We start from the raw sequence: 13,622 nt of genomic DNA, 5'->3' as shown, positions 1-13,622 counted from the left end.
AAACAATAAAAATTTTTGGAAGAGCTAGGGGTAATTTTTCAATTTGAATATATACCTTCAGTCTGCTAATTATGAGTTGAGTTAAGATGGGAGAAACTCAGGAAAGGTTAAAGAGGGTGGAAAAGGAAGTAGAAAGGGAGGAAGAGAAGAAGAGAGAGGTAGTAGAGTAGGAGTGAAGTAGTTAATAGGTAGTAGGAGGAAATGGAAAAAGAGGGAGGGAGTGCAAGAAAGAACAAGAAGAGGAGCAGACTGGTGATGGATAAGAAAAAAAATTGAATAAGAGGTGGATTCTGGAATAATGGACTAAATTGTGTAACTATATATGATGCTTGTAATATTGAAAAGTATATAATGTAAATTTATTTGTGAGAAGATGGAGAAAAATAAAAAAACCTTTTGGCAAAAAGAGAATAAACTTTTTCAATAGAGCAGGGATCCCAACACTTGGCAATTTTAAGACTCCCAGAATTCCTCAGCCAGCAAATCAAAGGGAGTTGAAGTCTACAAGTTTTAAAGTTGCCAAAATTGGAGATCCCTGCTCTAGTGGATCACAGCCACTGAGATGCATTGAAAAATTGCCCTCTGTAATCCCAGCTGGCTTCTCCCCCCCCCCCAAAAAAAAAAAATTCCAAAGGACATTTTACCTGTTCCCACAGCTCTTGACCAGCATGCAACGTGCTCTGCAAGGGGGCCATTCAGCTCCCATGGCCGGTCATTTGCATAGATATTGCGGAAACTACTCTGCACAAAGAGACCAATGCTGTGAGACATTTATCTATAACATCATCAATCAGCATTCTAAAGACCCAAGCACAGTTTAGGAGAGAGACTAGGCTTTTCTGCAGGTAGCAAAGTCAGAGGAGCAGAAAGTTCCCAGGTAAAGAGAACGGCTGAGGGGGAATTGAGAGGAGGGGGGAGAGGAAATGACGGAGGTCTGCTTAGAGGGAACAGTGGAGGCAATCTGTTTATCTTTGTTTCAGACTTTCTGAGGGGGGAGGGAAGAGGAGGGGAGGGCAGAGAGAAGGCCTGGGGCTAGCCACAAAATTGGGACCTTTTAAAAATGCTGTGGCATGTGGGACAAATGATTAAAAAGTGAGACTGTCCTGCCAAAAGCGGGACATCTGGTCATCTTATACTGGGGCCACCAGAAGTTGGGAAACAGGTCATTTCCAGCCTCCAGAGGGCCTCCAGGGGATGGGGAAGCAGTTTTAGCCCTCCCCAGGCATTGAATTATGGGTGTGGGCACTCACACATGTGCAATAGCATGCAAGCACGCTCTTTTGACACCCCAGGGAAAAAAGGTTCACCATCACTGGACTAGGCCATCGTATGAACAAAAGACCTTCAGTTCCAAGGTGATAGGATTAGCCCGCACTCAAGATCCAAACCAGTACAAAGCCATTAAACCATAATAATGTCCAAGACAGTCTATAAAGTTACCCGTGCATGGCCCCATGGGATTCTGACAACCAATCAGAATATCTGTCCTTACAAAGGAACAGGAAACTCTAAGGTAGGGCCCAAGAGAGGGTATGAATCTTTATCTCACCCATGTGCTCAATTGCCCAGGGCCTCAAACCATGTGGTCCTGTCTAGCGTTAAGCCATCTTTCCAAAGAACTTCCATGTTTCCAGTGTCTTTCTCCCACTTGGAACTGAATTCAGATGGACATTTCTTCCAACAAGGTAATGCATTGATACACAGGCTTTCTGTGAATGCTGATCCGTACAAGCAGTGTTACTGTGTTTCACCAAAAATATGACCCACTCCAAAATAAGTCCAAGCCTGTTTTTGGGGGGATGGTTCTAATATACATCCTAGCTCAAAAATAAGACCTAATGAAGGAGGTGGGCATGCGTGGAAGTAAAAATCCTCGCTGGAACATGGGTGTCTCCATGCACAATTTCGCTACCCGCATGGGAGCAGCAGCATAACTCTGCTGAAATTCATGGGACCTCCAGAGCCACAGAGGGGAGCCTGATTTGGCATTCCAGCTAGTAGCCCACCACTAGATTCTAGCCAAAAACTTACTATTCTTGTTTTTAAAGTGTGATCATATTATTGTTATCATTACTTGACTAAACAAATGCCTAACTGAAAGTGGGAGGAAGAGAATAGGCTGTTTTAATTTGAAAAGTTACAAGCAGGATCATATCAGCAAGTACACCACATTCATGTTGTCAGAACTGAACCTAGAAAAAAGACTCACCTCACATAGCATTTTTTGCGATTCATACTGCTTATGTCAAAGTTTATTTTGAAAATGAAAATATTGATTTTAATGGGCAGCTTTAGTTAATCCACACAGATGCATTATATATATTGTACAGGAATAAACAATTTCTAATGTGGGGTTTCAGTTTCTCATTCATCTTTGGAAGCAATTCTCTGCATATAAGTAATTTTCCTTTGGTTTAGCACACAGATAGTGTTATGAATCATATTGTCTACATACAATTTCATTTATTTTATCATTCAAATCTTGGAACAAATTTCAGGTCACTCTTTACATTCTGGATTTCTGAGAGATTAACTGCAGGGCCTGGTAATTTCTTGGCTCCTGGGAGAATCTTTTTCTTTTCTTCTTCAGGTGGAGTTGGAAGGCTCTATATAAAAATAATAAACTTTATTCTTCAATTGATTGTAACAAGGAACTAGAAAATAGAGAACATTACACAAGGTGAGAATATAAAAATATATTTAATAACATAATATTAGCATAAAGTAAATTGTCCATATTATCAAAATTGGAATTCTCTTCTTTACCAAACAGTTAACAATTTGGTATCATCCTGATGATTTGAACTACAATTCGTATAGTTGCTTTCATTGACCATGTTTCTGATGCTGGTGGGAAGGTGGAGGATGGCGGCTGACATTCAAAACACCTGTCACATGCCTATTTCTGTTTAGCAGTAACCAGGTAATTTTTTGAGAGCTTCAACACATACTTCATTATAGTATCTCCCACTCACACATGGACTTCCAATGGGAACAGCAAAGAGGTCAAAGGACAAAGCCTTCCTGACAACATAATCAGTTAAGTGTGATGACTTACTTCTGGCCCAAATACATCAGTGTGCCGTTAATATAATTATGTTGCACATTTATTTTATTTTTATGTTATTTATTAGATTTGTATGTCGCCCCTCTCCGTAGACTCGGGGCAGCTCACAACAACAATAAAACAATTCAAGACAAATCTAATAATTTTAAAACATTTTTTTAAAAACCCATTATTAAAGCAGACATACACACAAACATACCATACATGAATTGTATAGGCCCGGGAGAGATGTCTCAATTCCCCCATGCCTGACAGCAGAGGTGGGTTTTAAGAAGTTTACAAAAGGTGGGAGGGTGGGAGCAGTTCTAATCTCAGGGGGGAGCTGGTTCTAGAGGGTTGGGGCCACCACAGAGAAAGCTCTTCCCCTGGGACCCTCCAGACGACATTGTTTAGTCGACGGGACCCGGAGAAGGCCAACTCTGTGGGACCTAATTGGTCGCAGGGATTCGTGCGGCAGAAGGCGGTCCCAGAAATATTCTGGTCCGATGCCATGAAGGGCTTTATAGGTCATAACCAACACTTTGAATTGTGACCAGAAATTGATTGGCAACCAATGCAGACTGTGGAGTGTTGGTGTAACGTGGGCATACCTTGGGAAGCCCATGATTGCTCTCGCAGCTGCATTCTGCATGATCTGAAGTTTCTGAAAACTTTTCAAAGGTAGCCCCATGTAGAGAGCATTACAGTAGTCGAATCTCGAGGTGATGAGGGCATTAGTGACTGTGAGCAGTAAGTCACGGTCCAGATAGGGCCGCAACTGGTGCACCAGGTGAACCTGGGCAAACGTCCCCCTCGCCACAGCTGAAAGATGGTTCTTTAATGTGAGCTGTGGATAGAAGAGGATGCCCAAGTTGCGAACCCTCTATGAAGGGGTCAATAATTCCTCCCCAGGGTTATGGACAGACAGATGGAATTGTCCTTGGGAGGCAGAACCCACAGCCACTCCATCTTATCCGGGTTGAGTTTGAGTCTTTTGACACCCATCCAGACCCCAACAGCCTCCAGGCACTGGCACATCACTTCCACTGCTTCGTTGACTGGACATGGGGTGGAGATATACAACTGGGTATCATCTGCGTACTGATGATACCTCACCCTATGCCTCTGGATGATCTCACCCAGTGGTTTCATGTAGATATTAAATAGCAGTCGGGAGAGGACCAACCCCTGAGGCACCCCACAAGGGAGTAACCTTGAAGTCGACCTCTGACCCCCCACTAACACCGACTGTGTCCGACTGGAGAGGTAGGAGGAGAACCACTGAAAAACAGTGCCTCCCACTCCCAACCCCTCCAGCCGGTTCAGAAGGATACCATGGTCGATGGTATCGAAAGCCGCTGAGAGGTCAAGAAGCACCAGGACAGAGGATAAACCCCTGTCCTGGGCCCGCCAGAGATCATCCATCAATGTGACCAAAGCAGTTTCCATGCTGTAGCCGGGCCTGAATCCTGACTGCTGAGGGCCTAAATAATCAGCTTCTTCCAAGGACCATTGGAGTTGGAGTGCCACCAACTTCACAACAATCTTCCCCATAAAGGGAAGGTTGGAGACTGGCTGATAGTTGTTAAGAATGGCAGGGTTCAGGGAAGGCTTCTTGAGGAGGGGGCACACAAATGTCTCCTTGTAGGGATCCAGAAAGGACCCCCCTCCCAAAGAAGCATTGACAATCTCCTGGACCCAGCTCCGTGTCACCTCCCTGCTGGCAGAGACCAGCCAGGAGGGACACGTATCCAGTAAGCAGGTGGTGGAACTCACAGCTCCAATGGCCTTGTCCTCTTCATCAGGTGTCACCAGATCAAACTCTTCCAGAGAGGTGGACAAGTACAGGCCCCAGTAACCTCGACTGACTCATTGTCATGGCACTCTTATCCAATTGGAGTCGAGGTCCACCCGAATCCGAGTGATTTTTTCAGCGAAAAAACTGTTAAAATCCTCAGCACTACTCTGTAAGGGCTCGCCAACTCCCCCCTGGTTAAGAAGGGAGCAGGTCACCCTAAACAGAGCAGCCGGGCAGGATTCCGCTGATGCAATTAAGGCGGCATGATACGCGCATCTTGCCGCCTTGAGCGCCACTTTTTAAGTCTTAATAAAAGCTCTTACAAGTGTTCGATCGTGTCATCATCTTGGCATTACCACAGTTTGCTGAGGGGCTTAATGTGTTCTGTATTCACATTTGGTTATTCAGAATTTAGGGGTACCCAATTTTTAAAGTGTGTATCTAGTCATGAGGTATAGATATAATACTGATGGATGGAGTTCCTCAGAATGAAGATTATCTCGCATTTCTACATGACATGATATTATTGACAAGTTCAATTCTTGTCTGCCTTTTTTCAGGATTACATGGGAATCTGAAAAATGTTGAAGATGCTTTTTAAAAATCACATGGCATGTTGAAAGTGTGCATGCACATGATAGCGCATGTGTGTGCACTTGCTGGTACCAATAATGCAATGCATGCGTACCACACACCCTGTGCTCCGCCCAACACATGCATGCATGCTCCATGCATTCCCACACACCCCTAAGCATGCACACACAACCCCCTGTGCTTCCCCCTGCTCTCCATGCATGTGCATGTTGTCAGTATCGAGACCTACCTGATGCAATATTCCAAATTGCAGAGAGAAGAATTGTAGTAGCTTTAACAATGTAAAACCGCTTACTCACAGTGAAGATGCAGATTCTAATATAATCTGATTGGCTGACAAAAATGTGTGTGTATATATATACACTAAAGTGACCAGATTTTACGATTGGGAAAGAGGGACACAATTGAGCTGGGGGGGGGTGCTAAAAATTTTTGCCAAAAAATAGAAAAAAAATTCTTTCTTTCTTTCTTTCTTTCTTTCTTTCTTTCTGTTTCTCTATTCCTTCCTCTTTTCTCTCTTTCTCTCCCTCCCTCTCTTTCTTTCTTTCTTTCTTTCTGTTTCTCTTTTCCTTCCTATTTTCTCACTCTCCCTCCATCCCTCTCTTTTTTCTTTCTCTCTCTCTCTCTTTCTCTCTCTTTCTTTCTCTCCCTTCCTTCTTCTTCTCCCCTCCCTCCTCTCCCCCATGAACCCAACCCCTTCCCTGGGGCTCAGTAGGTGCTCTGGCCCAGGAGCAGTTTCATTTAGGGAGAGAGGGCAAGGCTTCCACTTCTCCTTCAGGCTCAGAGGCCGATGGGCGGGATGTAAGCAGTACAGGAGCCGCCCAGCTTCCCTGCCCTGATGGTGCCCAGGTGGAGGCGAAGGCAGGTGAGGAGGCAGGGCAGGGGAAACGGGCGAGCAAAGACCCTGCACAGTTGGCTGGAAGTAAGCACAGAGGCCTCCGGCCAAGCTGGGTTGGGGTGGGGAGGGCGAGGCAGCAGCGGAGAGCTTGGAATCCCTTCCCTCCAGCCTCTTCCCAAGGGGGCTGGTTGGGAGAAAAAAAAGCGGGATATTTTTCAAAAGGTGCAGGATGCGGGATAAATAATGAAAAAGTGTGACTGTCCCACTGAAAGCGGGATGTCTGGTCACACTAGTATACACACACTCACATATATATACATACATACAAATACACTGCTCAAAAAGAAATAAAGGGAACACTCAAATAACACATCCTAGATCTGAATGAAATATTCTCATTTAATACTTTGTTCTGTACGAAGTTGAATGTGCACAACATCATGTGAAATTGATAGCAATCAGTGTTGTTTCCTAAGTTGACAGTTTGATTTCACAGAGATTTGTGGCTTGCCTTGAAGGTATTGTGGTTTAGTATGGTTTAGAGTGGCATGTGAATTAGTGTGGCTTGTGGTGGCTGAAGACTTGCAGCTGAATACTGTAACTGAGAATATTATATAAAGAATTGAGAGTACTTTGTATAGTAACTACTAGAGAGATAGCTACAGAGTAAATAGTTAATGTAGGTTTGCTACGAAAGAAGTAAATATCCTAAGAAATTCTGCAGTACGTTTCTTCAATTATCTTCAAGATAAAGGTTCTTGATATCCTGGTCTGAGGCAGTCTGGTTAGCTGCTTTGGCTATCTGGGTGGGCTAGCTTCTGCAAAATGTTACTACAACAGGTTATGGGCCCAGACTAGCCAGGATTAAGCCCAGACTAGACCAGTGATAGGGGTAGGGGTAGGCAAAGTTGGCTCTTCTGTGACTTGTGGACTTTAACTCCCAGAATTTCTGAGCCAATCATGCTAGCTCAGGAATTCTGGGAGTTGAAATCCACATGTCATAGAAGAGCCAACTTTGCCTACCCCTGGACCAGACCTTTGCCTACCCCTGGACCTTTGTCTACCCCTCGAACTGTGTTCAAGTGTTCCTGTGCTCCAGATCTGGAGAACAACTGAGAAGAAAACCAGGTTGGCAGAGACCAGGATTGGTGGCAGAGCTGGTAGGAGTGAAGACAGAAGACAGAGGTTTTGGCAAGAAGCCCGGTGTCTGAATCAAGTTGGAGCTAGGTGTACTACAAAGACATTCTTTAAAGTGAACTGTTTATTTTTAGGAAGGGGCTGTTTGAGTTTGTAAGCATAGCTTTCTCAAGTCAGTATGCCGTTTGCAAAACCAAATGAAGGTAATTACCATTCTTGGAGTGTGAAAATGCAGAGCCTGTTAGTAAGGGAAGGCCTTTGGGACATTATAGTTACTCCATCTGATGATGATGATGATTTAGCTCAGCAGAGGCTGGACAGTAAGGCAAAGGCCACTATCACTTTATGTGTGGAAAATTCCCAGTTGGCAAACATAAGGCCTGCAGATAACACAAGTCAGGTTTGGGAAAGATTTAAAGTGTTATTCCAAAGGGAGAGAGTTGATGCCAAGGTCATTTGACACCTCACCACCCGTTTTAAGTCTAACAGTTTCCCGGAACCAAAAATTGGCTGCGTGGGTGTGTTGGGGGTATCAAATATCCCTATGCACCATTTTGGGCCTAACAGGCTTTTCTGCAGCTTCCTGGGACCAAAAATGGGCTGTGCAAGGGGAACCGCACCTCCCATGCCCCATTTTGGGCTTTGGAGGCCTCCCTAAAGCCTCCTGGGTCCAAAAACCAACCACACATGGGGTGGCACACACACACACATGCTCCATCACCCATGCATGTGCATGCAACACCCCACCCCACCCCTGTGCACATGTGCATATCTCCCACATGTGCCCCACTCTCCACACATGTGCAGCAGATACCCCAAAATCAGCTGACCAATGGGAGGCGTGTGTGCATGTGTGGTGGAGCTGAACTGGACGATGGCTCATGTGCTCACAAAGAGGGCTCTGAGTGCTACCTGTGGCATGCCATAGGTTCACCATCACAAGAATAGTAGATGAATGTTGTATTATGTGAGGTCTAGGGCACTTTTGGATTAATTTCAAAGTATGGTAACTAGCCAAATTTCTTCAACTCCTGAAATTATTTCTCCACTGATACCAATATTTCTCCACTGGGCAAATTTATAGCTGCCCATTTTGATGTTGTATATGTTTCTCAATCCTGAATACATGTTTATCCAACAAGTGCAAACATGTATTGCTCCATGACTTTTTGTTTATGGTACACAAGATACAGTATATCTTTAGTGTGCATACACATAGGCCTACACACACGAGTGTGCAAGAATATTTCATACAAATCCAATCCATGTGGGAAAAAATGAAATAGATTAACAGGGCCCCTCCCCTTTTCCTATTGATATAATATATTGCATGCATTTGTCTTGTCTGATGCATTTAAAACTTTGCAGCCAGCTGTGATTGTGAAAAAGTGGCATTTGGTCCATTTCTCAATGAGGCATTTCCTTCACTTTGGGTGCAATGGCTGGTGATAAGATGACAGAGGGGTACCACACATTGTAACAAGAATGGTTTCACAAAACTATGAGAAACAAAATATTAAAAGTAGTTGGAACTGGAAGTAATTTTTAAAAAATCCCTAATGCCACTTTACTGAAAACAAAAGGAGCAGAGATTACAAGTTCCAATCTCCTCATGCCATCATTCAAAAGCAAGCATAAAACAAACAAATTATTTCATATGGCAGCCTTCCCCTGGACTACAGTACTGTATTGCAAAGATCTGCAAACCGTCAATAATGAATCTGGCTGCATTTAGTAAGTAAAACCTTTGACTATTGACAGTCAAAGACCGTCAATATAAGAAAGACAGAACATCCAAGAACCGTTTCAGATTCTTACAATCTAAACATTTAAAAATCTCTTTGATCCTAGTAGAAGATTCTTGGGTGATAAATGTAGTTCTTGTCTTACAGCAGTTCATTGACCATTCAAAGTTATAACTCTCACCAAATCGGTCGTCACCCAAGTCAACAAAGACATGCTAGATGTTGAGGTTCTTGGACATCTAGAGACAAATGACTTACAGAATTCATGACTTTTGGCTGAGACCCATTGTAACTAGACAAAAGATATACATATCTCGCTATGATGAAGGCACATATTTGTGGCAAATCCCCACTGCTGCTGTGCAGAATCCAGTCACCTGTGCTGTAATTATTGCCTGTTCATCTTTAAGCAGCCACTGAAGATAGGTAGTGTCTGAGTGTCCCTCAGTCTCCACCTCTCCTGAGCTGCAAGGGCAAAGTCTTTCAGTGAATTGTATTCTTTTATACTTGCCGTACAAAATGGCGGATGGAAGCACATGGCACCATATAAAAGCAAATGCTTTTCAGTGGTTTGCTGATTCCAGCTCTCTAAGATATCTGGCAGGAGCCACAACACATCTAGTGGCATCTGGGGCCAGAAACAGCGGAGCTTAATTTAAGTCCTCCTACCTCTCGATGTCCTCCACCCTTTGTTGCAAAGTTTGTCTTGCTAGATCATAGTTCATCTCGAGTATTGAAGCTGAGGAGAAGCCTAATTTGTAAAAATTGAACTCGACGGCCTTAATCCATGAGGAGGAAAATTCATCATGAAGGATTAACAGAGCAAGACCTTGCGGAAAAAAATTAAGATTTAACCAAATATTTAGAGATGCTATACAGATTTATCAATCCAGTCTCCAGGCGCAGAAGTGCATTTGAAACACAACATGGCATCTGGAGAATTGCTCTAATAAATTTGGATTGAACTATTTCTAGTGGTGTAAAGTGTGAAGCTGAAGCTGGCGGTCCAAGCAAGGACCCATAAAGAAGCTGAGCTAGCGGGGTGGCTGCAAGCCGCGTTGGGAGGCTGGAGACAGAGCTCCGTCCCCAGACCTCCGTTTTTGCCCTGGTGGTCGTGATTTAGCGATACGATCGGACCCGGAGAGTCCGATCAAGAACAGGGGGTCTCTGTTCTTCGGAGGGGGTATTCGCTGCCACCCTCAGATGCAGGATTGCCCCACAGCATCAGGCGCAAAGATCCAGGGGCCGGATTCCATCGGCACTTGGCCATAGCAGCACCTCCACGCAGACGAATAAACAAAGAAAAAAAAACTGGAGAAGTCTTAAAGAGCATCCAGAAATAAAGAAAACTGAGAAGAACAAAGATTGAAGATAAAGTGATCATCACCCCCACAAACAAATTTATACATTGAACTAATAAGTTAAAATAAGGCAAAAAAGAATTAGAAGAAAAAAAAGAATCCCTGCCAACGTGAGTGGACTTTAACAAGTGGAAATGGTCTCAGCTCACGTAATTATAGAGACGGCAAACCGAATATCAGCCCAAATCTTTTAAACTTTATTCCTGGAAGGTTATCTAACACATTGAAACTGAGGGGATAAGAACTGTTTAAATTGAATTTTAAATTTAAAACATCTGGTATCCTTTTTTCTTCAATTTGCTTTGGGAGTGGATTGTGTGTGATATATTTGCAGCATGGAATGCAGTTAAAAATATACAAGATGGAGGATTAATATTTCACAAGAACTAAGACGTTGATTTGACCCGGATTTGTTGAATTTTCTGCTTCTACTATTTTTTTAATACCATATCTTGCTTGGATTATAGTCTGTTACTTTCTGATTTTCTTTTTGCTTTTTGGGGAGAAAAACCTTGTCAATTAAGATACATTTGCCTTTTTAGCCTAGAGTACTACAGTATTTGAACTATTTGGATTTTACAATGGATTTATTGGATTAAAACCTGTTTTTTCCTTTTTATCTTTTTGGGGAATAATAAGGACATTTTAGTGACTTAAATATTGGACCTACAATATTAAATGAAATTTGAACATTGAACACTGATTTATTTTCAACTTACTTTTAATTTGGATTTTGATTCAACCAAGGAAAAAAGAAAATATAACACTGAACTGCTTCACTCCAACCATCAGAAGAATAACTTAAGAACGCTTTGGATATTATTTGACATGGTTTAAGTAAGTTTTCTCCTTTTTCTCCCCTTTTTAATCTTTTTTAATTTTAGTTCTTTTTAATTCTACTTACTATAAATTAATTGTTAAATCCTTTTCCTTCATCCCCTTTGTTTGGTGGTTCCTTGCACTTCTGTATTCCCTTTTTACATACAGTTTGATATTAAGTATTTTTAATGCTTCAGGATTGTTCAAGATTTGTTTAAAGATATATAGAAATTGCTCTAAATATTTTTTAGTTTGTTTTCCCTTTGCTGTGTTCCTTTCTCTCCTTTTTTAGGCCTCTTTTAAAGTTTTAGAGTATAAATAGATTTGATGCCAAAGCAGATTTATAAATAATTGTATTTTTCTTTTGATTCTCTTTTTCACCTACCCTTCCTATTTTAATGAATTTCCAATGAGTGTTTAAATATTGATATTTTTAATATCAATCTGTACTTTTATATTGTTTAATTGATAAATAATTAATATATCTGAATATTTTAACAATAATAATTATACTAATTGACTTAGTGACTTAGTGATTTGGTATTATATTTGATATTATATTTCTACATTTTTCAATTGAAAATTAAGTTTGCATAGTGTTGGAAGCACCCTTTTATATATACAAGTCACCCAAGTATTGTTGACATATTTTTTCTTTCTTTCTTTTCAATTTTTGTCTTTTCTCGCTTTTATTAATTATTGGTTGTATTTTTTAAACTCCTTTTATTTTTCATTAATATCACCTTTACAATAATAATATTATTTTTAAAATCCTTTTCTCTTTTTCTTTTTTAGCTTTTCTATTTGACCTCTTCTCCCCCCCCCCCTTTTTCTCCTCCCTGAGTTATTAGAAATTGTAAGTTTATTAAATTGATGCCATTTTGGAAACAATTAAAATTTATAGGTTTTAGAAGATCTAGAAAAGCACCCAAGATGTCTACTACATCCACCATTATAAAAACTTCAAAAAAACAAACTCCAACTCCAACTGCTACACCACAAAACTCCCCCTCACCATCGCCATCTCCCTTACCACAAAGAACAATAACAAGTATGTTGAGCAAGGAGAAAGAAAAGGAAAAAGAAAAAGCTCCAGTACTGCCAACTTTGCAGACTATTCAAGATACATTGGCCTTGCTCCAAATTTCTATGAATGCCAACAGAGATGATGCACGTGAAGAAGCCCAAAAACATTACGAAGGCATAAAAGCAGAAATGAGTGATTTGAAGGCTGAGATAGGGAACGTGAAGGGAAGTGTACAAGCAATGGATGGGAAAATCGAAGTGATGCAGCAAACTCTTAAAGGAAAATGAACAATGGATGAAAAAGGTCAAAGATAAAATGGACAAAGCTGAAAAGAGAATGGATGAACTTGGGGATCACAGTACTGTGGTAAATAGAGGATTTGACAAAGCTATTACCAACTTAGAACTACAACGAGCCTCACATACGTTGAGGTTCCAAAATGTGCATGAAGAAAAGGATGAAAACTTGGGATCGAAAATGGCAGAAATAGTAGGCGAGATCTTACAAATGGACCCACAGGAAGTAATTAAGGAGATTGATGAAATTTACAGAGTCCAAACTAGCTATGCCAGAAAACATAACCTACCAAGAGAGGTGCACATCAAATTCATCAGAAAAACTATAAGAGACGATATCATGAACTGGTCAACAGATGAAAGTTGAAAATATAAAGATAAAGACATCATAATATTAAAACAAGTACCAAGAAGAGTATGTGAAAGCAGGAGGGAATTCTACTTCTTAACAAGAATTTTAATCAAAGAAAAAATAATTTTCCATTGGCTGATTCCAGAAGGTGTTTTTTTCTATTGGCAAAGATCCAGAATAAAATTAGAGACTGTTGATGAAGCCAGAGCCTTTTATGAACAATCCGGTCGGTTTAGACATGATTTATCATACAGAGAAATTGGAGCGGGAGGAAAGGAGTGGGGAGCGATCTCCAAGGGGGAGGAAGAGACTCAAGATGCTAAGAAAAAACAACCACAACCACAACAAGAATTGGTACTAAGCACTAGACTTCAAGAACCTAGAGAAACAAAAAAAATACTATAAATAGAAATGTATTCAGATGTAAAAATTTTCTCTGTAGATGTAAATGGATTGAATCACCCAAGAAAAAGAAAACAGATATTTTCTAAACTTAAAAAACTGAGAGCGCAAATTATGATTTTACAAGAAGTTCATATCAAAAATACAAACAGAAAGTTACTATGTAACCCTAAATTAGGTAATTTGTTTCCTAGTTTAGCGGGGGGA

At 41.2% G+C, this 13,622-nt stretch overlaps 1 protein-coding gene across 1 annotated transcript in view; it reads right to left on the bottom strand.

Moving 5' to 3' along the window:
* Positions 1–2,240: 2,240 nt before the first annotated feature.
* The window catches only part of SMPX (small muscle protein X-linked), a 74,932-nt gene continuing 63,550 nt past the window's right edge, over positions 2,241–13,622 (bottom strand). The window contains exon 4 of the mRNA XM_070750721.1: positions 2,241–2,606. Within this exon, the coding sequence (XP_070606822.1) occupies positions 2,472–2,606 (135 nt within the window). The 3' untranslated portion in view covers positions 2,241–2,471. The remainder of the gene's footprint in view (positions 2,607–13,622) is intronic.

Source organism: Erythrolamprus reginae, chromosome 4 (genome assembly GCF_031021105.1).
Source record: "Erythrolamprus reginae isolate rEryReg1 chromosome 4, rEryReg1.hap1, whole genome shotgun sequence".
In the NCBI taxonomy this organism is placed as follows: domain Eukaryota; kingdom Metazoa; phylum Chordata; class Lepidosauria; order Squamata; family Dipsadidae; genus Erythrolamprus; species Erythrolamprus reginae.
This window is presented reverse-complemented; position numbering and strand designations above follow the sequence as displayed.